The sequence below is a fragment of the Lissotriton helveticus genome, chromosome 11 (assembly GCF_964261635.1).
Source record: "Lissotriton helveticus chromosome 11, aLisHel1.1, whole genome shotgun sequence".
NCBI lineage: Eukaryota > Metazoa > Chordata > Amphibia > Caudata > Salamandridae > Lissotriton > Lissotriton helveticus.
This window is the reverse complement of record NC_136072.1, coordinates 234,894,078-234,918,325: the sequence shown is the minus strand read 5'-3', so window position 1 is coordinate 234,918,325 and position 24,248 is coordinate 234,894,078. Positions and strand designations below refer to the sequence as shown.

Here is a 24,248-nt window from a genome sequence, read left to right as displayed (position 1 = left end):
TTTAAACTGTGGTACAAAAACCGTCTTGTATAGTTTAGCCATCCACTTGCGGACAGTTTTACTAACCATTACCGATCCGAATAAATTGCATGACGAGACCGGAGGCTATCATTATGCATATTACTTTTATTGCCACCCCCTTGCAGCACTTCAAAGTATTACATCACTAAACATCTAGGGCCAGATGTAGGTAAATATATTTTACCGACTCAAATACCGAATTTTACCGATTCGGTATTTATGAATCGGTAAAATATAAGGAGGGAGATGTAGGTAAATCCAGATGTGGATTTACCGAATCTGTAAAAGTCGGTATTTACCGATTCGGTAAATACCGACCGGTAATGCCCATTCATTCCTATGGGCTTTGAAGCCCATAGGAATGAATGGGCATTACCGATTCGGTATTTACCGAATCGGTAAATACCGAATTTTACAAGGGTGCAGGGCGTGTCACTTTGACACCCTGTAGCACCCCCAAAACAGGTTCGGGTGCCATGTGGCAGGCATACCTGCCCTAAGGGCAGGTCTGCCTGTCATATGGCACAGGTGTGCAGGCACACATGTGCATGCACACCGGAATCGGTATTTTACCATCAAATAGAATTTGATGGTAAAATACCGATTCGGTAAGGCTTGTGGGACTCATAAGAGTCCCACCTACATATCAAATTTACCGATTCAGTAAAAATACAGATTCGGTATTTTACAGAATCGGTAAATTTACCGATCGGTAAATTTACCGATTCTGTAAAAATATGCCCCCTACATCTCAAATTCCATTTACCGGTCGGTAACGGCCGAATTCGGCCGTTACCGACCAGTAAATGCCTACCTACCTACATCTGGCCCTTAAACTCTAGAACTTAGAATATCCAACAATGTTTCACCCCTTCCATGCTCATGACGGAACGGTTCCGTCATCAGCGTCGGTGCTCCGGTGCTGATGACGGAACATTTCCATCATGAGTCAATGTGATTTATGACCCTTCAGCACTGCAGCGAAATTCGCGCAGCACTGAAGAGGATAAACCACATCACATCAGCCATCTTCCTTTTTTATTTACAGCTCCTTGCAAGATAAGTATGCTGTTGTGCGTTATAGATGTGAAGTTTTGTATTTAGAAGTTAAGATTTAATGTGTTTTCAGAATTTTGATGTGTGGAAGTTTTAAGGTATGAGTAAAGTATAACTTCTTTAAGATAAATTTAGTTAATGTGAATTGTTTATTTTGTTTATCGGACCCAATTTATGGGTTAATTGTGTTTTCTTTTGACAGGTGTGTAAAGTAGTAATTATTTAAAGTGTTTATTGTTGGCTAGTAACAATTTTTTTTAAAAATTACCATTTAGTCGTTGCGCCGCGAACATGCGAGTAATTAGTGGCTCACTGCGTGATTCAAACGTTTTCTCCGGGTCGCGTAGTCTGGAGCGGCTCGGAGCTTGTTGGAAATCGGAAGGCCCGAGGTGCGTCATCACTCCAGTGGTGTGGAGAGCCTGGGACTCACTCGGGGTGAAAATTGGGGAGTGTGTGGGGAGTCCCAGGCTCTCCACACCACTGGAGTCAAGCTATCCAGGCTGATGAAGGCTGATAGCCAGAAACCGGTCCTTGGATGCTTGATTCCGGTCTGGGAAAGACATGGCTTGGTAGTTCGAACTGGACTGTTCCCATGAGGCACAGGGTCAGAGCTGATTTGCATATAGCCAGTGTCTAACCCAGGGTGGTGTGGAGTGCAAAAAAACGATGGATTTAGGCCCAGATCCTTGTACTGGGGTGAATGTATGACATTGTTCTACATTCTGTCCATCAACTGTGTTTTTTGCAATTTTCACCCCGAGTGGGCTGGATATGCTCAGACGTGAGTCCCAGGCTCTCCACACCACTGGAGTCAAGCTATCCAGGCTGATGAAGGCTGATAGCCAGAAACCGGTCCTTGGATGCTTGATTCCGGTCTGGGAAAGACATGGCTTGGTAGTTCGGACTGGACTGTTCCCATGAGGCACAGGGTCAGAGCTGATTTGCATATAGCCAGTGTCTAACCCAGGGTGGTGCGGAGTGCAAAAAAACGATGGATTTAGGCCCAGATCCTTGTACTGGGGTGAATGTATGACATTGTTCTACATTCTGTCCATCAACTGTGTTTTTTGCAATTTTCACCCCGAGTGGGCTGGGTATGCTCAGACGTGAGTCCCAGGCTCTCCACACCACTGGAGTCAAGCTATCCAGGCTGATGAAAGCTGATAGCCAGAAACCGGTCCTTGGATGCTTGATTCCGGTCTGGGAAAGACATGGCTTGGTAGTTCGGACTGGACTGTTCCCATGAGGCACAGGGTCAGAGCTGATTTGCATATAGCCAGTGTCTAACCCAGGGTGGTGTGGAGTGCAAAAAAACGATGGATTTAGGCCCAGATCCTTGTACTGGGGTGAATGTATGACATTGTTCTACATTCTGTCCATCAACTGTGTTTTTTGCAATTTTCACCCCGAGTGGGCTGGGTATGCTCAGACGTGAGTCCCAGGCTCTCCACACCACTGGAGTCAAGCTATCCAGGCTGATGAAGGCTGATAGCCAGAAACCGGTCCTTGGATGCTTGATTCCGGTCTGGGAAAGACATGGCTTGGTAGTTCGGACTGGACTGTTCCCATGAGGCACAGAGTCAGAGCTGATTTGCATATAGCCAGTGTCTAACCCAGGGTGGTGTGGAGTGCAAAAAAACGATGGATTTAGGCCCAGATCCTTGTACTGGGGTGAATGTATGACATTGTTCTACATTCTGTCCATCAACTGTGTTTTGTGCAATTTTCAGAGAGTATCTATGGCCGCTAACATTTAGCCTATCGCTCAGCTTTGCCCACACTGCCCTTACTTCCCTACAGCCAACACACAGCTCTTTTGAGAAGAGGTAGGAGCGTAATCGTTCTCACACAGAAAGAAGCGACAAACGCGCTGTGTGTGCAGAGTGAACAAAAATAGAGCATTTCTGCCATGAAACTCTCAGCACATTTGCTATGCTTTCTTAACCCTTACCATGAAGTCCAAAATTTAAAAATGGCCCTAATAGATACTAGAATAGTCGCACCAGAGTAGGCCATTCTTCATCCAGAGCAAGAGACTACAGGAGGCATCAAAAGTAGAGATTCTTTTGTCTATCCATTGCCTACAAAAAATCATTGAACTTTTTGAAATCACCAAAAATATTCATAGTAATTTATAATGTCCTTAAAACCGGAATACGCTTTATAATGCATGTGTCAACAATAGCAGACTTACTTCAAGAAATCAGAACCTGGCTAAACTTCACTTAGTGCTAGATGTTGCTTCTAAAGAAATATAAGCATACTCATTTCATTCAGGAGAAGGAGCTGCTAAAGGTGTCAGGGCCAACCACAGTGATCCAGCATGGAAAACCTTTTACGTTCGCAATCTGAACTGGGAGACAGGTTATCTCCACTAACACTCATTCAGGCTCAGTAGGACCCAATGTAATCAACTACCAGCGAGTGGTTGACAGTTTGTACTTATTGCCCCTGAATTTGTAAGTAGTACCTTAATATTAGTAGAAATTACACCTCACAATCCCCAGCCCCCCTCCCAAGTATAGCAAAACACAAGCAAATAAGTCCATAACATTTAACACAAAATAGAACACATTCCAGTGCAGTGCATCTTGCTAAATATGCAACACTTGAGGGGAAACTAACATGTGGTAAGTGGTAACTGTTAAAATATAATGAAAGTGTATTTTACCAGATCCTCCGTCGTCTTCAATGGCTTTGCGTCTAGAAGTTTCCCCTTTGATATTGTGTCAATATAATGTGAAGTAAGTTTGCACAGAAGATCTTGAAAGATAGAATCTTGAGGACAAGCAACAACAAGAGCCTCCCAGAAATCTACCAATAATTGTGGCACATAATCCTCTTCAAATCTTCCACACAGCTCCTAATAAAACAAGAAAATGGAAACCAAGAGTGTAAGGAAGAGCAAGCCACAGTCATCGCAGTCTAGGTTATCCCAAGGGTGCTTAAAATGGAGACATCCACCAATTGGTGACCAATAAATCAATATTACACATTGCCGTGCATCACATGAACCTAATCACAATAAAACAATTAGTTTTACTTCTTGTACTATTGACTTCATTGAGTGCACCTCTCAATTTTCTTGTAAAACTATTTGTATGACGGACATCCCTGGCAGCGGATGGTGAGAGTGGTTGCACCATTAGAAATTTGGAAACAGAAGAAACTGATGTGCTAAACCTTGGTCTGCTGCTGTGTGCTTTGGGTTTTTGTACAATAAAACAATTAGTAAAGGGTTCCTGTGATTGTTGTGATTAGGGATAAACTCGCATCTCCTGCTTACAGATGTAGAGTAGAGACACCCGAGGCTATCCAGTTAATGCACACTTTGAATAATCAAAGGCTCATCATTCACCCAAATAATAAACATGTGATCCTTACTAGCCAGTATGAACCCCAGTACTACTAGGACAAGTGAGTGTTAAGCCCGTAAGGAATAAATAATAGTTCTTAACATGCATTGACTGTGTCTGTGAGGCCATTCTGGAGGGGCAGGATCTTACTGAATGGTCTAAGTTACTTAAAGCAAAGTAAAATGAAGCGGGTGCAGGGCCCTATTCTAAAGAAGCATCACTGGCATGAGACCATCTGAACAAAAGTACAATGACTATATGGTGCATGTATTCAGTGCCCAAATACCTCAAAAAGAGGTATCGCGTGCTTCTTAAACCACTCTATAAAAGAGAGAAAAAAGTAACAGAAATTATTTATTGATTGAACAGGTAAGATTTCAGTCCCTTTCTGAAGCTTTCATGATTTGCTTGAGTACGAAGAGAGATGGGCATAGCATTCCATGCCTTGGGAGTAAAAACAGCATCCCGGTCTAACTCATTTGTATTTTAGTACTTTTGCAAAATATTGAGACTGTGATTGTAAAGAGCACGATGGGGAGCACCATGAAAACATAGTGGCCATGTATGATCCAGATGTCATAAAGTACAACATTTTATGACACAGGCAGAGTACTTCTTTGGACTATGGGTAGTCAGTGGAGTTGCAGCAAATGACTGGAGTTGGGTGTGCTTTTTAATCATAAAATGGTCCAGGCTGCTGCATTTTGTATCAACTGCACTTTACATACCAGATGAATGAGGAGGCCTACTAGTAGTGAATTACCGTAGTCAAGAATTTACATTATGAGGGCTTGGATCAAGTCGTCCTGAAGAAAGATGGAAGAAAAAGAAGACTCAAATGCCCAGTTTCATCATTTCACTTTGAATTGAGGGTATTTCTGTAGCAATTGGGCAATGGGATGATTTTTCACACGTATTCCCTCTAGTTTAAGGGCAAACGTACCAGCATCTCTCTGCATCTTCAAATGAAGATGGAGTACTGCATGCGCTGCGCTCCACTATCTTTTGAGCCTAGGCGTACAATTTATAAATACCCGCAATAAAATAAATATATCACAAACATAATTCTGGAAAGCAATGGAGCCCTTCAAACATCTGACATATTTGCCAGGCAAGCATGGCTACAGGTTGCCTGGACAGTCATTTGCAAAGCACATGAAATACTTGAAAATACAAACATAAATTCTTACATCAAGCTTTCGGTGCATTTCGTAACCCTTTTGCAACCATTCCCTTTTTTTAGCTATTTGGGGAAGTTTGTGTTTGGCCACCATACCTTTATGTCCACTAAATGTATTTACACCAACTTGACGTCCTTTTCTTCCAACATCCTGTCGATTCTAAATGTACCCAGGGTTTGTGGATTCCCCTGGAGGGGACGAGAAACTAGGTAAAATGCAGCTACATTTTGGGGGTTTTAATAAAAATGGGAAGAAAGTGTCTGTTTTTTTCCCTACAAATGGTATCAACGAAGGGTTTGTGGTGCTAAAGAACAAGTTACTTACCTTCCGTAGCGATATCTCTGTAAGAAACATTAGTGATAGATTCCTTACCTTAGTATTACCCCCAGGCGTCAGACTGGATCCGGAAAGTTTTTGTCAGCAGTACCCCTGCGCATGGGGTAGGCATTGTCGTTCGGCTACGCGTACATCGTTGGCGTCGTAGTCGCCAAGAGGACGTCGCTAGACCTACTTAGACGCGCACACGCGTCAGTTCTGTACACGACTTTCCCCACCAGGAAAGCAGAGCCATGCAAGATACTGACGACTGGTGCATTGAAACTAGGGCCCTGAAACGGATAACCTTAACCCTAGAAATCAGTTCGCAGAACAGGGAGGATGGGTGGGGCGGTAAGGAATCTATCACTAACTAATGTTTCTTACAGATATATATCATTACCGAAGGTAAGTAACTTGTTCATCTGAAAGAAATGCGTAAGTGATAGATTTCTTACCTTAGAATAGATACCCCAGCAATATGAACCCCGGTGGTGCGTCTGCAAACAAAGATCACACCAGAAAGTCACGGAGAACAGAACGGCCAACTAGGCAGTCTCTCCGGACTTGAATGTCAAGGCAATAATGCTTAGTAAAAGTGTGCAGCGAGGCCCACGTGGCTGCCTGACAGATGCCTTGCAGGGGGACACCACATCCCAATGCAGTAGTAGCTGCAGTTGGTCTGGTAGAATGGGCGCACAACCCCACCGGTGGCTTTTTTTTAGTCAGAGAATAACAGGTTTTGATACACAAGACGACCCAGCGGGAGATAGTCCTTTTGTGTACAGCCCGGCCTTTCTTGGCGCCCACGTAGCCAACAAAGAGCTGGTCATCCACCCGGAACTGTTGTGTGCGATTCAGGAAAAATGAGAGTGCACATTTTGGGTCCAGATGGTGGAGTCTCTCTTCCTCTCTGACAACCTTTGGCAAGAAAGAAGGACGAGTGCGAAGCACAAGTTTGTCCGGATGAAGCAACAGAAAAGGAGGCTTACAGGAAAGAGCCTGGAGCTCACTCACGTGCCTAGCGGAGGTGATGGCAACCAGGAAAGCAGTCTTCAAAGTCAATAAACGAAGAAGACAGTTGGGAAGCGGCTCAAAGGGAGCGCACATCAAATAGGTAAGAACCAGATTCAAGTCCCACTGCGGCATCACAAATGGAATAGGAGGGAAAAGGTGAGTAATGCCTTTGAAAAATATATTTACTATAGGGGAATTGAAAAGAGAGGGTTGATCACTGACCCTGAGAAAGGCAAAATATTACAGAAAGATAGCCCTTAATAGTGCCCCGAGCAGAGCCCTGCTGGGCCAGAGAAAGAAGGAACAAAAAGACTTCTGAAAGAGGGGCAGAAACGGGATCCACAGCCTTTGCTGTACACCATGCCACATATTTTTTCCACCTGCAGGCGTATACTGATTTAGTGGAGGGATGCCTGGCTGCCAGAATGATATCACAGACTTCAGGAGGCAAATCAAATGGAATCAACTGTCGCCGCTCCACACATGTAGGTGGAGGCTGGCCAGGTTCGGGTGGAGGACCGTTCCCTGCTGCTGCGACAGAAGATCCTCTGGAAGAGACAGTCGTATCGGGGGATCCATGCTCATACTGAATAGCTCGGGATACCAAATTCTTCGAGCCCAGTCCGGGGCCACAAGCATGACTTGGGCCCGGTCGCACCTGATCTTCAGCACTCTGGGTAGAAGTGGTATAGGCGGAAAGGCGTACAATAGACCGCAGCTCCACTCGTAATGAAAAGCGTCGCCGAGCGAGTGGGGCCTCGGAAAATCCAATGCGCAGAAGTGATGACATTGTGTGTTCTCTTCGGTGGCAAATAGATCTAACCAAGGCTGTCCCCACTGTTGAAAGAGACCTTGCGACACCTCAGAGTGAAGACGCCATTCGTGATCAATCATGTACCTGCGGCTGAGTTTGTGCGCCCTGGCGTTCAAAGAAACTGGCAAGTATTGAATCGTCAAGGAAATGCCTTGATGTTCCAGCCGTGTCCAGAGACGCAGAGCTTCCCGATATAGGGTCCAAGACCCCACCCCGCCTTGCTTGTTGCAATACCACATGGCGGTGGTGTTGTCTGTGAACACCTGCACTACTCTCCCTTTGACAGAGGGAAGGAATGCTTTCAGTGCAAGTAGGATCGCTCGGAGCTCTAGAAGTGTGATATGGAGCCTGGACACTGCCGGAGACCAGAGGCCTCTCATCTCAGCCTCTCCCCTGTGGCCGCCCCTTCCCAGGAGGGATGCATCCATCACCACTGTGTGCTCTGGTTGGGGAAGGGAGAGGGATCTGCATGGCTGGAGGGGTAGTCTCGAAGGGGAGGCAGTAGCCTTGCCTGACTATCTGCAGAACCCACCTGTCCGAAGTGATGGTGCACCAGTGGGGGAGGTGATGGCGAATCTTGCCACCCACTGGTGTTTGGTGGGCCTGAAACACCGGACTAGGAAGGCTTGGAGGCAGTGGCGACAGGGGAGGTGGTGGACTGACCTGCCGCTGGCCCCGTGAGCCACCTCTGCGGGTCACACATTCACGCTGAGACTGTTGCTGCGCAGGCCTGTGGCTCTGAAACAAACATGTCTGGGCACCCCTTCCTTGGCCACGAAGGGAGCGAAAAGCAGAAGCGGACCGAGTGCGTGTGACCAAAAGGCCTAAGGACTTGGCCGTAGCCCGTGAGTCCTTAAAACACTCCAACGCACTACCTGCCTTGTCGCCAAAAAGGTGAGTGCCATCAAAAGGCATTTCCATCAGAGTGTTCTGGACATCTCAGGAAAAGCCAGATGTCCTCAGCCAAGCATGGCGGCGTAGCGCCACTGTCGTGGAAATCGACCTTCCCAGGGAGTCGGCGGTGTCAAGGCCACAGCGAATTGTGAACTTGGTTGCGTCTCTCCCCTCAGCATTAGTTTGGGAGAGCACCGTTCGGGCTTCCTCCGGAAACTGAGGCAGCACCTGCGCAATCGTGTCCTTGTTAGAATGGGAATAACGGCCCAAGAGGCATGCAGTGTTCACAGACTTCAGCCCTGAACTGGCGGAAGTAAACAGTTTCTACTCAAACTGTTCCAGTTTCTTGGATTCCTTGTACGGAGGCGCAGAAGGGAATGCGCTTGGTGACGCAGAGGCTTGGACAACCAAGCTCTCAGGGGTTGGGTGTTGGGAGAGGAAAATGGGGTCGCCCAGGGTCGGGCGATGGTGTCGGGTCACATTCTTATCCACAGGAGCCCCTGTGTGGGGCCTGGACTAGGTGCCCAAAAGAAAATCCGAATGTGCGTCATTAAAGGGCAGCAGGGGCTCCGTAGAGGAAGGCGCTGGCCGGAGCACTTCTGTCAGGAGGTTAGTCCGGACAGCCACTGTAGGGAGCTCGAGGTGGAGCACATCAGCTGCCCTACGCAACACCACAGAATGTGTGCCACCCTCCTCCGTGGCCACGGTAGGAGACAGTGTGCCAGGTTCTGGAGTTTCCTCCAATTCCTCTTCCCAGTCCAGGTCTAACTCGCACTGGGCTGCGAGAGGGACCTCAGACCCCTCCCAGTCCTACCCATCCTCCCCAACCTGACAGGCAACCGGAAAAGAGGAAGGCGGATGGAGAAAGGGATAGAAATTCCCCATGTGCGTCGATCGACACCGGTCCGGCGCCGTCTCCACGTCGGGGTGGAAGCCGTAGACGTCGATGGAGTACACGTAAGGCCACCCAACATCGGCTGGGATCCATGCATGGATCCAAGGGGGTCTCGTGGTGTCAAGACCGGAGTCATCGATGACGTCGGGGCCGGAGCCGGCGACGAAGAAGAGCGAGGACCCCCAGTCGGACCCGAGGGGCCCAAAGGCGTTCCGGAGGAGCCCGATGGACCAAACAGGCGGGCCATGGCTGACATGAAGTCCTGTAGCTAGCCCGGACTCGCAGACGGAACCGGGAAGGGCAGGTAGGCCATCGGCAACTGTGCAGGCTCCGCTGGAGCCGCGGGGGTGGCACCACCCACACCCTCAGCCATGTCACGCGACAGGCTAGGGGAAGGCGAAGTGTCACAACGCTTCTTCGACTTCTTGTGCTCCGCCTTACCTGACTCAGAGTGCAAAAACTTTGACGAACGATGGTGGTGGCGGCTAGGTGACTGGTCCCTTGACCTCCCACGGACCTGGGAACTTGAACGGTCCAGAGCCGACTCTCAGGCCCCCAGCAACTTTCGGGACCGCTCCCACAAAGTTTTCGGAGCCATGGCCTGGCACTCGGGGCACGACTCGGATTCGTGGTCGCGCCCCAGGCAGTAGAGACACTTGCGGTGAGGGTCCATCGCCGACATTATGCGGGGCAAGTCGTGCAAGACTTAAAACCGGGCATTCCTATTCACCAGGAGTCAAAGACTCAAAAACAGAGACAAATGTGCCAAGAATAACTCAGTCAAAAAGTGACTGGGGGTACCGCTCTCTCCGGATCTGCGCTTGCTGGTGCGGAAAAATAAAGAACTGACGTCAGCGCGCGTGGGTGCGTCTAAGTAGCTCCAGCAACGCCATCTCGGCGACTACGACGCTAACGACATACGCGGAGCCGCACAACTACGCCTACCGACGCGCAGTGGTACTGCTAACGAAAACTTTCCGGACCCAGTCTGACGCCTGGGGGTAATTTTAAGGTAAGGAATCTATCACTAACATGTTTCTTACAGATAGTACCACTTTCCCTGCTTTCAGAAACAGGCACACTTTTGTCAGAAAAAATACATTTTTTACACAGTTTTGGCACTTTACTAGGACACAGCCTATTTTTCCTATTTTTTTGTGCTTTCAACCTCCTTCCAGTCAGTGGTAGAAATGGGTGTGAAACCAATAATGGAAAGCTATACATTTCTGAAAAGTAGATAAAATACTGGATCCAGCAAGGGGTCATTTGTGTAGATCCCTAAAGGTTTTCCTATAGAAAGTAAGAGTTGAAATACATTAATATTAAAATTGAGCTGAAAAAGACAGCAATTTGTGCCTACATTTTGACCTGTAACTTCTTCTAACTATGTTAGGTTTTTGAAAGCAATATACTGTTACGTCCGCAGGACCCTTCTGGTTGCAGGGATGTATAGAGTTGTAGGTTCACCAAGAACCAGAGGTACCCTGAGCCAATAACTGAACTTGCAATGGTTTTTCATTGTGTAACGGGTTTACAGCAATTAATTTGGTACAATATAAAGAGTGAAAAATAGGTATCAAAGAAACGTATATATTTCCGAAATGGGAACAAGCAAGTGTCTGCAGCAGGGTGTGGTACCAGTGAGCTGCTCTCAGGCAACTTTTGTACTACTGTGCGCACTGTACATCAAGCATCAGCAGCAGTGTGTAGGTCCAGGAGCTCTACTCTGGCCGCATTCTGCCCGGATCTGGGGCATTGGGTGCTGCTGGAGGTATTACTTCTGGTGACTGGCATAGCTGATCGCCGGTTTATGTGTCATACGCTGACTGGCACAGCTTTTGTCTACTGGAACATCCTCAAGAATTACATTTTTTGAATGCTCAAGACTTATCATTTGGTGTCATACTAGTTAACTGAAGTTCGTGTACACTGTTCCATATTCTTGTTTTTTATTATGATTTTAGCATGGCATCTACGAGCCACTTCCGCTTCTTAACGAAGAAGGAAAACCAATTATTCCGTGGAAAGAGTGGGAAAAGATTTTTGTCTCTTATTTCACAGCTATTGGTGAGAGAAATTTTCTCCTCTGAGAAAACATATTTTGTAGCACAATTTGGATATTGAAGGACGGAAAGTGTATGGAAACCTTATTGACTCAGGCAGTGAGTCAGTGGGAGAGGAAGGTCAGGAAGATGTATATTCATTAGCATTAACAAAACTAGGGAGACACTTTGTCCAGAAAATTAATGTAGTTCTAGAACGTCACAAATTGTTTTGCATGGTTCAAGGGAAAAAGTCAGAAGTTACGTTGCTGTCCTAAGAGAGTTGGCTAATTTGTGTGATTTAGGTACCTTAAGTGATTCTTTAATCAGAGGCCAGCTGGTCCGTTGTACCAACAATGACAAAATTCAAGAAAAGTTATTAACAGGGAATCCAGATTTGAAAAGGTCTACTGAAATTGCTCAAAGTGTGGAGCATGCAGCAGAATGTATGAAGGAAATGAAAGTGGGAAATGTATCAGATACAGTGCAAGTAGTGAAAAAATAAATCATCTCTGGAGGCTCGGGGTGAGGTAGGAGTTGAGTGTAAGAAAACTAATTAAGTTTGCTTTAAGAATGGATTTGAGGATAGCGAAGGAGATATGTTAAGATGTTTTCGGTGTGGAAATTTCAATCACTTAGCCAACAATCCGTGTTGTCCTGCCAGGTCCATTATTTAAAGGAAGTGCAATAAAAGGGGACATGTTGCGAGACTATGTAAAAATTTGCTGGTGGAAAAGAAAAATGTAAATTGTGTTATGGTTAACGAGGATGATAAAAAAAAGTTCGTGTTTCATAGGACAGATCTACGGTTAGGAAAGTGTATTTGACCAAGAGTATCCAGTCGACTAGGGTGCACTCATCAAAAAGATCTGGGTATTGTATTAGATCCTAAAAAGGAGAATCCTGTTTTGACAGTAGAAATTTCTGGGAAGTGTGATCTTTTGGCATTGTGTGATAGGTTTCCCACAGTTTTTTCTGAAAAGGTGGGGCTTCTTAAAAAATATCAACAGAAGATTAAGATGAAGGACAATGCTTTACCGGTAGTACACAAAGTGAGACAAATTACATATCTCATGCAGGAGTCACTCAAAAATAAATTGAATAAATTGTTAAGTCAAGAGATAATAGAACCTACTGAAAATTCATCATGGTTGTCTCCGATTGTAGTAACACAGAAGACAGGGGAAGAAGTCTGCGTCTCTGTGTAGACTTGAGAGATTCAAATGCCAACATATGGGTTGACAGCTTTCCCTTGCCTAGAGTTAATGACATGTTGAGTGTAATAGGTTACTGTTAGAACTGGCTATTTCTGGTAGGCTAAGGCTGACACCAAAGCCAGGCAGAAACCACCATTCTAGTCAGGGCAAGGAAGTCACACGCCAAGATAACCCCTGCTCACCCTCTAGGTAGCTTGGCACGAGCAGTCTAGGCTAAACTCAGAGGCGATGTGTAAAGCATTTGCGCCAGCGCACAACAGCAACAACATACTAGGCACACCACAAAAGGAACTCCACACAAGGTTATATTAAAATAACTTTTGTATTGTAAAAATCACATCAGATAGAAATCACACATGTACATGGTGCCAACTGGCACGGCCATATTCACAAGGGATTATTTACAAGACAGGGCCACATGGGCCACTGTCATAATCAGCACTTTTAGAAATAGAAATAGTACTTATAGAACTTAGAATAAAAATGTATAAAATCACTGTAACACAAAGTAACAGTTATAGATCACATCCAGTAACTACTGGGAACAGGTAAGTACCACCTACGCAACCCTAAACCCTTAGGAGACTGTCACGCAGGGGACCAGGACCTCACTAGGACCACCTGTACTAAAAAGAACAACCACCTAAGTATCACACAGCATTTAGGGGTCTAAGAAAGAACACATTACCCATGATGTATAAAACACTTTCAGAGGAGTAGTAAAGAAAAACACCTAATGTATAAACCTACGCATTCAGCGGTGTTAAGAAAAAAGCACATGATGCAATACAATACATTCAGAGGTATCATAACAATAGAGTAGCGCAAAAGTCACATGATGTCTAAAAACATTCAGAGGTGCAGGAATAAAAACCATACAATGGCGCACAAACTCACATAAGCCACCACCTGTGGCAGTCCCTAGGCCAACTGGCCTTGTTGGGGCAAAGATGCCCTGAGTCTCAATGTCAGGGCGCGCTGCCATGCAGCGCCAGTCTCAAGAAAAGCCTAAACGTAGCAGGTGCCCACTATTTGCTGGGCACCTGGGAATCACACAAAACCTAAACGGTGCAGCTGCCCACTAATTGCTGGGCAGCTGGGAACTTCATACTGCGACAGGGTCCTCACTGACCCTCAGGCGTAAACTGCGCCACGCTGGAGCCACACAGGCTCTACGAACACCTACGTCCACGTTGGAGCCACACAGGCTCTGGCATGACACGTGCCCAACGTTGGAGCCACACAGGCCCTTAAAAGCACTGGTCAAACGTTGGAGCCACACAGGCTCTGACAACAACTGTGCCCCCTTGAGCCTCGCTGGGCTCGTGAAACAAAATTGGGCGGGAGCCTCTCGGGGCTCCAAAGAACAAAGCATGCCCCCAGAGCCTCTCTGGGCTCTATCTCCACGTTGGGGCGACCCACTGCCAACCGGGGCCGCCCTTGGAAGCCTTCGTGGCTTCATGCTGAATAAGCTCGGGCTCGCGCTACTGGAGGGTGGGGCGGACACCGACAATGTGTCCTGGCGCCCCTCCCTTCTCTTCTGCCCTCATTGGAGTCCTTCACTAAGGACTCGAAATCGCCACATGCCCCCAATGGTAGGAGCGGCCCCCTGGGCGCACGGGCCGCTCTTGGCTTGGTGCCCTCACTGGCACCACATCCGTTGCCTCCCCCCGGAGCCCTACTCACCGGCTCTGGCGGGGGAGGCTCTTCTTCGGCAGCGGCGTCAGCGCTTCTTTCGGGGCTGAAGGCGGGGCTCTCCCGGCCACATGGGAGCCTCGCTACTCCCGCGCTGGACTTCTCTCTCTCCTCGGGGCTCCCTCCAGGCCACGGGAGCCCCGCACCAGCCCGACATCTTCTCCGGCGGGCAGCTTCACTTGGCGGCGGGGGCGGGCACCGACAATGTGCCCCGCGCCCCCTCCGCTCTCTCCGCACGGCTGGCTGGTGCCTGCGGGGCTCTCCCACAGCAATGGGAGCCCAGCGCCGGCAGCACCGGGCGCCATCTCTCGCGCCTTCTCCTGTCTTCCTCCCCGGGCTGCGGGGGCGGGCACTTCCGGCCGGCCGCGCTGGGATTGGCCGGCCGGCCAACCGCTTCCGGGTCGCTGCGGGCAGCGCAGCGGCCCTTCTCCTTAGGCAGGCAGGCGGGGGCTGATTTCTCTTACGGTCAACCATTAGACAGCGCTCTCAAGCGCTGGGGGGAAACCAAGCGCTCCAAAGCGCTTAGAACACAGCTAGAGCGCTCCCAGGCGCCGAAGGAGATTTAAATCGCTCCATGCGCTAAAGGGCAAAACCATGCGCCCAAAAGTACAAATAAAGCGCTATCAGCGCTCAGAATCCAAATACAGCGCTGGAACAAAGATAAAGCGCTCTTTAGCGCTAGAGCACAATCCACAGCGCTCCTAGCACTAGAACAGCAGGCAGAGCGCTCCCAGGCGCTCAGGGGGAAGCACAGCGCCTCCAGGCGCTAGAAATACAGTTCCAGCGCTCTCCACAGAAAAATGCAGCTCCTTCATGCTGCAAAGGCCCCAGAGCTTCCCAGGGGGCAAAGCCAAGTCCCCCCCATCAGCCCAGGCAGGGCAGAGGGGTCCCCCCAGGAATCCAGGAATCCAGGAGAGTCCATCAGGAGTCCTCCAGGCATCCAGGGGCTCCTGGTAGATTCAAGTCAGGAACACAAACAAGACAAGAACATTTTGGAAGGGGACACAGCCCCTTCTTATACACAGAAAAGTCTTTGAAGTCCTTTGAAGTCTTTGTGTAAGCAGGCCCTGAGCCCTGGGTGTTTCTGGTTTCCCTCTCCTGTCAGCCTCAGGTCAGAGGTGACAGTGGGCCATCAGGAGGGAGAGCCAGCATGGTGGGCAGGCAGACTCAGCCCGGCACCATCTCCTCCCGCCTCCCTGATAGCAGATGTGGCCTTTCATCCTTGGGATGGCTCCGACCCCCTCCGGGGGCCCTGCAGCCCCTGTCCCACTCAAACCAGACAGTAAATCCACAAGCAGGCCCAGGCACTCCTGGGCCAGGCTCATCACCCAATCACGTGCCAGCAGACTCACCACACAAATATGCCAACTTCTAAAAGTGGCGCTTCTGGACTAGACACAGCCATGCCGCATATACCATTATGCAGCACTCATTCTCACGAGTTCACACATATCAAACTCAACCCTGCACTCCCCACGCATCAGGAATCTACCATGGGCATACATATTCCCCATTCATTCCTATGGGAGGGCAGGTCACTCACCACACATACCCAGAGAGCACACGCACTTTACACTGTACCACAGTGAAAAAGTGCGCAGAGGCCTAAAATCACCAACCCAGGTTCCAGAAACAGGCTAGGAAAAAGAAAAAGTCTCGGGGTGAACCTGCCCAAAGGACCGGGTCCAACACGACTCCCTTCCAGCCAAAACGCAGGGTAGACCAATCACACCACTGATGGACTTCACTGCTTTGGGCGACAAAACCACGGACACGGGCCTGCACGGCAGGGACACCTTCCAGTTTTTTGCCACTCTGAACCCACATAGATTTCCCTCAACAAAAGCTCTCTGGCACAACTAGGATACCCCACTGGTACACACTAGTCATCCACAGCCAGGACCAGGCCCTAGGCCATCCAAATATCACAGGTCCTAACCAATCCACAGAGTGGGGGCAGTAGCCCCTGGCACACAATAGCCAATCTCCACTCTCTCTCTCAGGGTAGCTACAACTACCACTGATCCAACAACCTTGGGACCACACCCTCAGGTTGACCAGAGGTCACGGCAAGAATGCCCCATCCTACCTCTACTCCACCAATGTTAGTACTGGGGGTCTCTAGTTGGCAGAGGTAAGTACCTTAGACCAAGTAGGGACCCTTGCTTCCAGTCAGGGTGAAGGAATAACCCTCACATGGAAGCACTCACCAGAACACAACTCTCCTACCAGATCAGGACCTCACTCCGTCACTGGTCTACCACCTGGAAACTATTCCACTTCTGAGGTACAAAGCACACAGCACAGTCCCTCTTCAAGCAGGGGGGGGGCACAGCACACAGCAAAGCCCCCTTTCCTCTACCTTAGTGGAAACACCAACTGCAGGTGGGCCCCAGAACACAGAGCAAGGGCAGCCCCCTCAGTCTCTTCAGCTGATCCACTTCGGTAGAGTTCCCCTTGACCTAGAAGTTTCCTAATCTCCCAACCTAGGATCTAAACCCTCAGGTTGCACCGGGGTCAGAGGTAAGGACACCGTCCCTCTGCACCCCCCTCCAGAGTTCTGCACCCTCCCACTTTGGAGCGGTACCCCTGGAAGCCAACAACCGGTCTGGACACTGATTACAGATGCCCTTCCCTCCAGGTCAGGCTGAACCTGAACCTGGCCTCCCCCCTCCTCGGGGAACGACCTCCAGAGGCCCCACAAATGGTCAAGCACTCTATACGGTCAAATGCCCAGCGAACCAGGACTTCTGCACCCTCCACTTAGGAGCGGTACTGCCCAACACTAGGACCGCCGGAGTTCTGGTTACAGACACTCCCCGTCCTCTAGACACAGGAAGCTCCTCCTCGAATGACTTGTAAGTACAGCCTAGGCCCCTGACCTGGCGCTCCCTTAGGGAACCCTCCAGGCCCTGAGACAGGGTTTCGGGCCAACGTGGGACACACCGTCCCACACTCACTACACCTCCACTGAGACAGGACGTGAGCCCCTACACCCCTACCCTCCTAATGGGACCTAGCTGGGCTACACATGAACCTCTTCACCTACACAGGATCATCAGATACACAAGCCACTACTTTTAGAATCACTTCCCTAATGTCTCTGCAAGACACCTAGCACACCGCCAGACATCCACCTTCTTGTCCAGTGCCTCTGCAGGACCTCCTGCACGCCACCAGAGGTACACCTCACGTGCAAGCTCCTTAAAAAAAAACTCACACGAACTCCTCCAGTTCAAGACACCACTCATCCACACACTCCCCCTCCAGACTGGTGAGACAGTTCCTCACTGCCTCTGACTCTCAACCTGTCACCCTCTTACTGAGCACCAGGCACCATACTCTGGGAACTGGGAATGGGACTACACGCACTGGACACATTTAAGCTGCCACCACTGGATCCTACCATACTGGGGAATCCAGACACACACACTACATTCAGGGAATAACCACCCTCCTGAGCAAGCAATTTCTCCTCCACACTCCCTCTCTTCCATCTACCCACACAGGGACAGGAACAGGAATTGGACACTGGACCCAGCAAGGGATTCCTAATCTATGGGAACCTCCCCTCTCTACTGGCGTCCCGCCCTGTCATTTTCTCTCATCTGCCACTAAACATAAAGCGCAGGAACACCATCTGAAAATGACACTCTTGAGGAAAAACAAAATCACAAACAATAATCCCAAACATGTGACTATCTGAAAAACGCAGAGGTTTGTAATGTAGCCAGTTGTTGCTATGGCACTGCGCAAACACAAGTCCAAATCCCACCGCTGCCACCAATGTTAGAACCGGCTATTTCTGGTAGGCTAAGGCAGACGCCAAAGCCAGGCAGAAACCACCATTCTAGTCAGGGCAAGGAAGTCACACGCCAAGATAACCCCTGCTCACCCTCTAGGTAGCTTGGCACGAGCAGTCTAGGCTAAACTCGGAGGCGATGTGTAAAGCATTTGCGCCAGCGCACAACAGCAACAACATACTAGGCACACCACAAAAGGAACTCCACACAAGGTTATATTAAAATAACTTTTGTATTGTAAAAATCACATCAGATAGAAATCACACATGTACATGGTGCCAACTGGCACGGCCATATTCACAAGGGATTATTTACAAGACAGGGCCACATGGGCCACTGTCATAATCAGCACTTTTAGAAATAGAAATAGTACTTATAGAACTTAGAATAAAAATGTATAAAATCACTGTAACACAAAGTAACAGTTATAGATCACATCCAGTAACTACTGGGAACAGGTAAGTACCACCTACGCAACCCTAAACTCTTAGGAGACTGTCACGCAGGGGACCAGGACCTCACTAGGACCACCTGTACTAAAAAGAACAACCACCTAAGTATCACACAGCATTTAGGGGTCTAAGAAAGAACACATTACCCATGATGTATAAAACACATTCAGAGGAGTAGTAAAGAAAAACACCTAATGTATAAACCTACACATTCAGCGGTGTTAAGAATAAAGCACATGATGCAATACAAATACATTCAGAGGTATCATAACAATAGAGTAGCGCAAAAGTCACATGATGTCTAAAAACATTCAGAGGTGCAGGAATAAAAACCATACAATGGCGCACGAACTCGCATAAGCTACCACCTGTGGCAGTCCCTAGGCCAACTGGCCTTGTTGGGGCAAAGATGCCCTGAGTCTCAATGTCAGGGCGCGCTGCCATGCAGCGCCAGTCTCAAGAAAAGCCTAAACGTAGCAGGTGCCCACTATTTGCTGGGCACCTGGGAATCACACAAAACCTAAACGGTGCAGCTGCCCACTAATTGCTGGGCAGCTGGGAACTTCATACTGCGACAGGGTCCTCACTGACCCTCAGGCGTAAACTGCGCCACGCTGGAGCCACACAGGCTCTACGAACACCTACGTCCACGTTGGAGCCACACAGGCTCTGGCATGACACGTGCCCAACGTTGGAGCCACACAGGCCCTTAAAAGCACTGGTCAAACGTTGGAGCCACACAGGCTCTGACAACAACTGTGCCCCCTTGAGCCTCGCTGGGCTCGTGAAACAAAATTGGGCGGGAGCCTCTCGGGGCTCCAAAGAACAAAGCATGCCCCCAGAGCCTCTCTGGGCTCTATCTCCACGTTGGGGCGACCCACTGCCAACCGGGGCCGCCCTTGGAAGCCTTCGTGGCTTCATGCTGAATAAGCTCGGGCTCGCGCTACTGGAGGGTGGGGCGGACACCGACAATGTGTCCTGGCGCCCCTCCCTTCTCTTCTGCCCTCATTGGAGTCCTTCACTAAGGACTCGAAATCGCCACATGCCCCCAATGGTAGGAGCGGCCCCCTGGGCGCACGGGCCGCTCTTGGCTTGGTGCCCTCACTGGCACCACATCCGTTGCCTCCCCCCGGAGCCCTACTCACCGGCTCTGGCGGGGGAGGCTCTTCTTCGGCAGCGGCGTCAGCGCTTCTTTCGGGGCTGAAGGCGGGGCTCTCCCGGCCACATGGGAGCCTCGCTACTCCCGCGCTGGACTTCTCTCTCTCCTCGGGGCTCCCTCCAGGCCACGGGAGCCCCGCACCAGCCCGACATCTTCTCCGGCGGGCAGCTTCACTTGGCGGCGGGGGCGGGCACCGACAATGTGCCCCGCGCCCCCTCCGCTCTCTCCGCACGGCTGGCTGGTGCCTGCGGGGCTCTCCCACAGCAATGGGAGCCCAGCGCCGGCGGCACCGGGCGCCATCTCTCGCGCCTTCTCCTGTCTTCCTCCCCGGGCTGCGGGGGCGGGCACTTCCGGCCGGCCGCGCTGGGATTGGCCGGCCGGCCAACCGCTTCCGGGTCGCTGCGGGCAGCGCAGCGGCCCTTCTCCTTAGGCAGGCAGGCGGGGGCTGATTTCTCTTACGGTCAACCATTAGACAGCGCTCTCAAGCGCTGGGGGGAAACCAAGCGCTCCAAAGCGCTTAGAACACAGCTAGAGCGCTCCCAGGCGCCGAAGGAGATTTAAATCGCTCCATGCGCTAAAGGGCAAAACCATGCGCCCAAAAGTACAAATAAAGCGCTATCAGCGCTCAGAATCCAAATACAGCGCTGGAACAAAGATAAAGCGCTCTTTAGCGCTAGAGCACAATCCACAGCGCTCCTAGCACTAGAACAGCAGGCAGAGCGCTCCCAGGCGCTCAGGGGGAAGCACAGCGCCTCCAGGCGCTAGAAATACAGTTCCAGCGCTCTCCACAGAAAAATGCAGCTCCTTCATGCTGCAAAGGCCCCACAGCTTCCCAGGGGGCAAAGCCAAGTCCCCCCATCAGCCCAGGCAGGGCAGAGGGGTCCCCCCAGGAGTCCAGGAATCCAGGAGAGTCCATCAGGAGTCCTCCAGGCATCCAGGGGCTGGGCAGCGCCCGCCCCTGGTAGATTCAAGTCAGGAACACAAACAAGACAAGAACATTTTGGAAGGGGACACAGCCCCTTCTTATACACAGAAAAGTATTTGAAGTCCTTTGAAGTCTTTGTGTAAGCAGGCCCTGAGCCCTGGGTGTTTCTGATTTCCCTCTCCTGTCAGCCTCAGGTCAGAGGTGACAATGGGCCATCAGGAGGGAGAGCCAGCATGGTGGGCAGGCAGACTCAGCCCGGCACCATCTCCTCCCGCCTCCCTGATAGCAGATGTGGCCTTTCATCCTTGGGATGGCTCCGACCCCCTCCGGGGGCCCTGCAACCCCTGTCCCACTCAAACCAGACAGTAAATCCACAAGCAGGCCCAGGCACTCCTGGGCCAGGCTCATCACCCAATCACGTGCCAGCAGACTCACCACACAAATATGCCAACTTCTAAAAGTGGCGCTTCTGGACTAGACACAGCCATGCCGCATATACCATTATGCAGCACTCATTCTCACGAGTTCACACATATCAAACTCGACCCTGCACTCCCCACGCATCAGGAATCTACCATGGGCATACATATTCCCCATTCATTCCTATGGGAGGGCAGGTCACTCACCACACATACCCAGAGAGCACACGCACTTTACACTGTAGCACAGTGAAAAAGTGCGCAGAGGCCTAAAATCACCAACCCAGGTTCCAGAAACAGGCTAGGAAAAAGCAAAAAGTCTCGGGGTGAACCTGCCCAAAGGACCGGGTCCAACAGTTACAATATATTACACAAGGGAACCCGAACAGATAACCTTGGGTAATTACTTATTTTCAAGAACAAAGGTACTTGGCTTCGAGAGTGATAATGTACACATTTTCACATAGACTTCAATGAGACCTGTGGATAGTGATCCAATGTTCAGCCGGACAGAGGAATATTTATTAAAAATGAATATATAATGAATGAGCAAAAGTGAGAGCACCAATTAGATAAAGAAAGGGCACAGTCCTGTACCGAGCGTGAAGGAGGAAAGTAGGGAGTGAAATAAAGTTTCAGGCAAGACGTTGGAGCAAGTGGTGGCTTACAATACAATACAAGCTTCAGTAAGCGCAACCAAACAGTATCAACACAACAGTTTACGCAATGGCTAGATTGTGGTACTGGTTACAAAGTCGACGTGCGTTTCGATCCCTAGCTCCTGTTACATTGGGATCATCATCAGGACTAACAGTTACAATTGCCTGATTAGTTAATTGGCCTTAATTTGGGGCTCGTTACAATGGGAGCCCGATCTATGTGCAGTCAACCCTTGGTGGTTTGTCGATCTGCACAGTGTCCGTTAGGTACTTGGTCGGATTCGACCAGCAATTGGTCCATGTACCCAGCCGGGCAATTGATTCACGGTACCACTAGGGGTGAAAACAGCGAGCGGTGGCTGCAGGATTAAGGAGGAGCTCAACCGAGTCTCCTGGGGGCCGCGGAAGGTAGGGTTCGACCAGCAACTAGTCCGTGTGCCCAGCCGGGCAAGTGATTCACGGTACCACTGGGAGTAAAAGCAGCGAGTGGTGGCTGCGGGATAAGGGAGGAGCTCAGCCGAGGGGCCGCGGCAGGTGTTCCGTCCCTGTGCCATCACGCTGTCAGGGACGGAACACCTGCCGCGGCCCACAGGAGACTCGGCTGAGCTCCTCCCTTATCCCAAGCCACCGCTCGCTGCTTTTACTCCCAGAGGTACCGTGAATCACTTGCCCGGCTGGGCACACGGACTAGTTGCTGGTCGAACCCTACCTTCTGCGGCCCCCAGGAGACTCGGTTGAGCTCCTCCTTAATCCTGCAGCCACCGCTAGCTGTTTTCACCCCTAGTGGTACCGTGAATCAATTGCCCGGCAGGGTACACGGACCAATTGCTAGTTGAATCCGACCAAGTACCTAACGGACACTGTGCAGATCGACAAACCACCAAGGGTTGACTGCACATAGATCGGGCTCCCATTGTAACGAGCCCCAAATTAAGGCCAATTAACTAATCAGGCAATTGTAACTGTTAGTCCTGATGATGATCCCAATGTAACAGGAGCTAGGGATCGAAACGCACGTCGACTTTGTAACCAGTACCACAATCTAGCCATTGTGTAAACTGTTGTGTTGATACTGTTTGGTTGCGCTTACTGAAGCTTATATTTTATTGCAAGCCACCACTTGCTCCAACGTCTTGCCTGAAACTTTATTTTACTCCCTACTTTCCTCCTTCACGCTCGGTACAGGACTGTGCCCTTTCTTTATCTAATTGGTGCTCTCACTTTTGCTCATTCATTTTATATTAATTTTTAATAAATATTCCTCTGTCCGGCTGGACATTGGATCACTATCCACAGGTCTCATTGAAGTTTATGTGAAAATGTGTACATTATCACTCTCTAAGCCAAGTAACTTTGTTCTTGAAAATGAGTGTAATAGGTTAGGCAGAGGTTTTCAGTGTTATTGATTTATCCTCTGCCTAGCACCAGATTGAGCTTTATCTGAATTTTAAAGCTCTCACATCTTTCATCACACCATTTGGAGCTTCAGTTTTACTGTATGCTGTTTGGCCTTGCATCAGCGGCTGCGGTATTTCAGAGGGTGATGCAAGACGTACTGAGTGGGATCAAGAATGTCTTTTGTTTCCAGGATGATATCTTGATCTACAGAGACTCTGTTGCACATCATTACGGCATATTGATAGAAGTTTTAGGAGCTTTCAAATCAGCTGGCCTCACTGTGAGCAAGGATAAGTGTCAACTGGGTATACACTCAGTGGAATATTTGGGTCACACTATTTCAAAAAACGGGGTGAAGCCTAAATTGGATCTGGTGGGGAATGTTAAGAGAGCACCTTCACCCAAGAATGAGGAGGAATTGAAGTCGTTCCTTGGGCTTGTAGAGTATATGGCCACATTTGTTAAGACTTTCGCTGACATCACTGCGCCAAAGAGGAGTTTATTAAAGAAGGGAGTTTCATTTCTCTGGGATGGTTCATGTCAAAATTCCTTTGATCTCACTAAGGAAGCCATTTGTAATGCTCCTTCTCTTGGGAATTTTGACACCCAGAGGAAAACTTTTTTGACGATGGATGCTAGTGGAATTGGCGTGCTTGCAGCTTTGTGGAAGGAGAAGAGAAGGTAGGTGCTTTTGCATCCAGCGCATTGAAGGCAGAATAGAATTACTCAATGGTGGAGAGAGAAACATTGGCATGCTCTTGGGCTATAAACCACTTTACATTTTTCTTGTGGGGTTTACCCTTTGTGGTACAGACTGATCATAAGACTTTGACCTTTATGTTTTCTATTAGAGGCAGAGATACTACTACTCCCCACATAGCAAAATGGTTGCTAGCTTTAGAAGGTTTCAACTTTAAAATTGAATTTGTA

The 24,248-nt window shown here is 49.4% G+C and overlaps 1 protein-coding gene across 1 annotated transcript in view; it reads right to left on the bottom strand.

Moving 5' to 3' along the window:
* HPS3 (HPS3 biogenesis of lysosomal organelles complex 2 subunit 1) overlaps positions 1 to 24,248 on the bottom strand; it is a 356,110-nt gene that overhangs the window by 98,005 nt on the left and 233,857 nt on the right. The window contains exon 13 of the mRNA XM_078668013.1: positions 3,749 to 3,940. Within this exon, the coding sequence (XP_078524139.1) occupies positions 3,749 to 3,940 (192 nt within the window). The remainder of the gene's footprint in view (positions 1 to 3,748; positions 3,941 to 24,248) is intronic.